Here is a 1,775-nt window from a genome sequence, read left to right on the forward strand (position 1 = left end):
TAAATAAAAAGGAATGTATAGGGCATGTCCAAAAGCGGATGGGGAGTCGATTACGTACGCTGAAGAGTAACCGAAAAGGTCTTGGTGGTCGAGGTAAGCTCACAGGAAAAGTAATAGACAAACTAACTGTGTACTATGGTTTAGCAATACGCCGGCATTGTGATTCTATTGAAAATATGAAATCTGCTATAATGGCAACCTTTTATCACTACGGCTCGAGTGATGAAAAACCGAATCATGATATGTGTCCAAAAGGCGAAGAATCTTGGTGCTCTTACCAGCGCGCTGAAGCAAGAGGAGAGCTTGATACCTATTCTCACGATTATTATCCCTTACCTTCTGATGTTTTAAAAGCTATCAAGCCTATATACAAAGATCTTAGTAATGAAAATTTACTTTCAAGATGTATAGGTGGATTCAATCAGAATAATAATGAAAGCTTTAACCAACTAGTATGGAAAATATGCCCAAAAACGGTAAATACTAGTTATACTATCGTACAAATAGCTGCATACGTTGCTATGTGTATATTTAATGAGGGTATAAATTCATTATTAGTCTTGATGAATACACTAGGACTTAATTGTGGGCCTAATTCTCATCGGTATGCAGAAAGAATGGATGCTGCACGTATGAAAGTAGCAGATAAGCGCGCTAATGATAACACCCGAGAAGGTCGATTGCAACGTAGGCACCAGCAAATCGATATTTTGGAAGCTGCTATGACGGCTGAAGAGCTATTATATCGTCCAGGAATAGATGACTCAGTGTAAGTTATTAAATAATTCTTATAATTTGACATAAATCCATAGCAAAACTTTAAATGCGTTTTTCTCAAAACTATGTTTTCTGAACTGGTGATCACTGTAACTTAAAAACTGCTCTGTAGATTTCAATAAAATTTATTGTACTTTTGAAAAACATTAAAAACTCGTGCCTGATCGAAGGATTTTTTTTTTTTCAAAAATTTCGATTTTTTTTTAACAATAAACTGTTGATTTTTGCCCGAAAATCTAGAAAAAAATTTCCTGAAGCCGCCATTTTGTTAATTTCGAAAAAAAAAAAAAAGCTTCGATCAGGCACAAGATTATCTATTAATAAAACTAATTTTTCTTATCCGATTGATTTTAGATGAATCTCCAAGGACTTATGATGATCACCGCAAAGGACTTCGGGAGGAACGCGCTCTACAAAAACAGCGATAACTTTTTGAATTATTAATTTTTTTTTTTGAAATTTTCGTGAAGTCAAATCGAAACGTGTTCTAATAAAGCTATGTTTTTATTTTTGTCAAATAAAGTAATTAACTACAAAAAAAAAAAAATGATTGAAAATCATCATTTTTTCAGGCCTCTGATGAGTACCCCTAACCCCTTAACAGATTTAAAGAGAGCAAAACTCTATGACACTAAAAACAGCGACGACAACATGAAAGACGCAAGAACGAAGATAAAAACGGAAATGCAGCAAGAGAAGAAGGACCGATGGACATTGGGACTAACAGGCAGATAGACGGTGTGCTTGATCACAAACATCAACTTCTGGCTTTCTCGGAAGTGCGGGGACAATGACTTCTTTCTGAACCAGCCATTGACGGGATACGGGCAGTTCAATGACTATCTTTTTAAGATAGGTATGCATAGCACACCAACGTGCAAATTCTGCCTAGACAATATTAATGAGGTCGAACACACGTTCATCAAGTGTGATCGGTGGAAAGATTACAAAAACAGCATTGAAGAAACAACTGGCACCACGTTCTCTCCTGAGAGCTT

General features: G+C 35.9%; 1 protein-coding gene across 1 annotated transcript; it reads left to right on the forward strand.

Annotated features, from left to right (window-relative positions):
* Positions 1-411: 411 nt before the first annotated feature.
* Positions 412-1,512, forward strand: LOC141525461 (uncharacterized). Its single transcript, XM_074239976.1, has 3 exons — positions 412-476; positions 559-769; positions 1,350-1,512. The coding sequence occupies exons 1-3, from the start codon at positions 455-457 to the stop codon at positions 1,510-1,512; spliced, it is 396 nt and encodes a 131-aa protein (XP_074096077.1). The 5' UTR covers positions 412-454.
* The last annotated feature ends 263 nt before the right edge of the window (positions 1,513-1,775 follow it).

The sequence above is a fragment of the Cotesia typhae genome, unplaced genomic scaffold (assembly GCF_013202065.1).
Source record: "Cotesia typhae breed Kobodo isofemale line unplaced genomic scaffold, CoteBio_Ctyphae contig_26, whole genome shotgun sequence".
NCBI lineage: Eukaryota > Metazoa > Arthropoda > Insecta > Hymenoptera > Braconidae > Cotesia > Cotesia typhae.

Excerpts from the sequence above, each read along its gene's own strand:
- LOC141525461 (XM_074239976.1), top strand. The coding sequence starts at position 455 with ATGGAAAATATGCCCAAAAACG. Across the intron at positions 477-558 it reads GGAAAATATGCCCAAAAACG|TCTTGATGAATACACTAGGA; the intron begins GTAAATACTAGT and ends ATTCATTATTAG. Across the intron at positions 770-1,349 it reads CCAGGAATAGATGACTCAGT|GCCTCTGATGAGTACCCCTA; the intron begins GTAAGTTATTAA and ends TCATTTTTTCAG.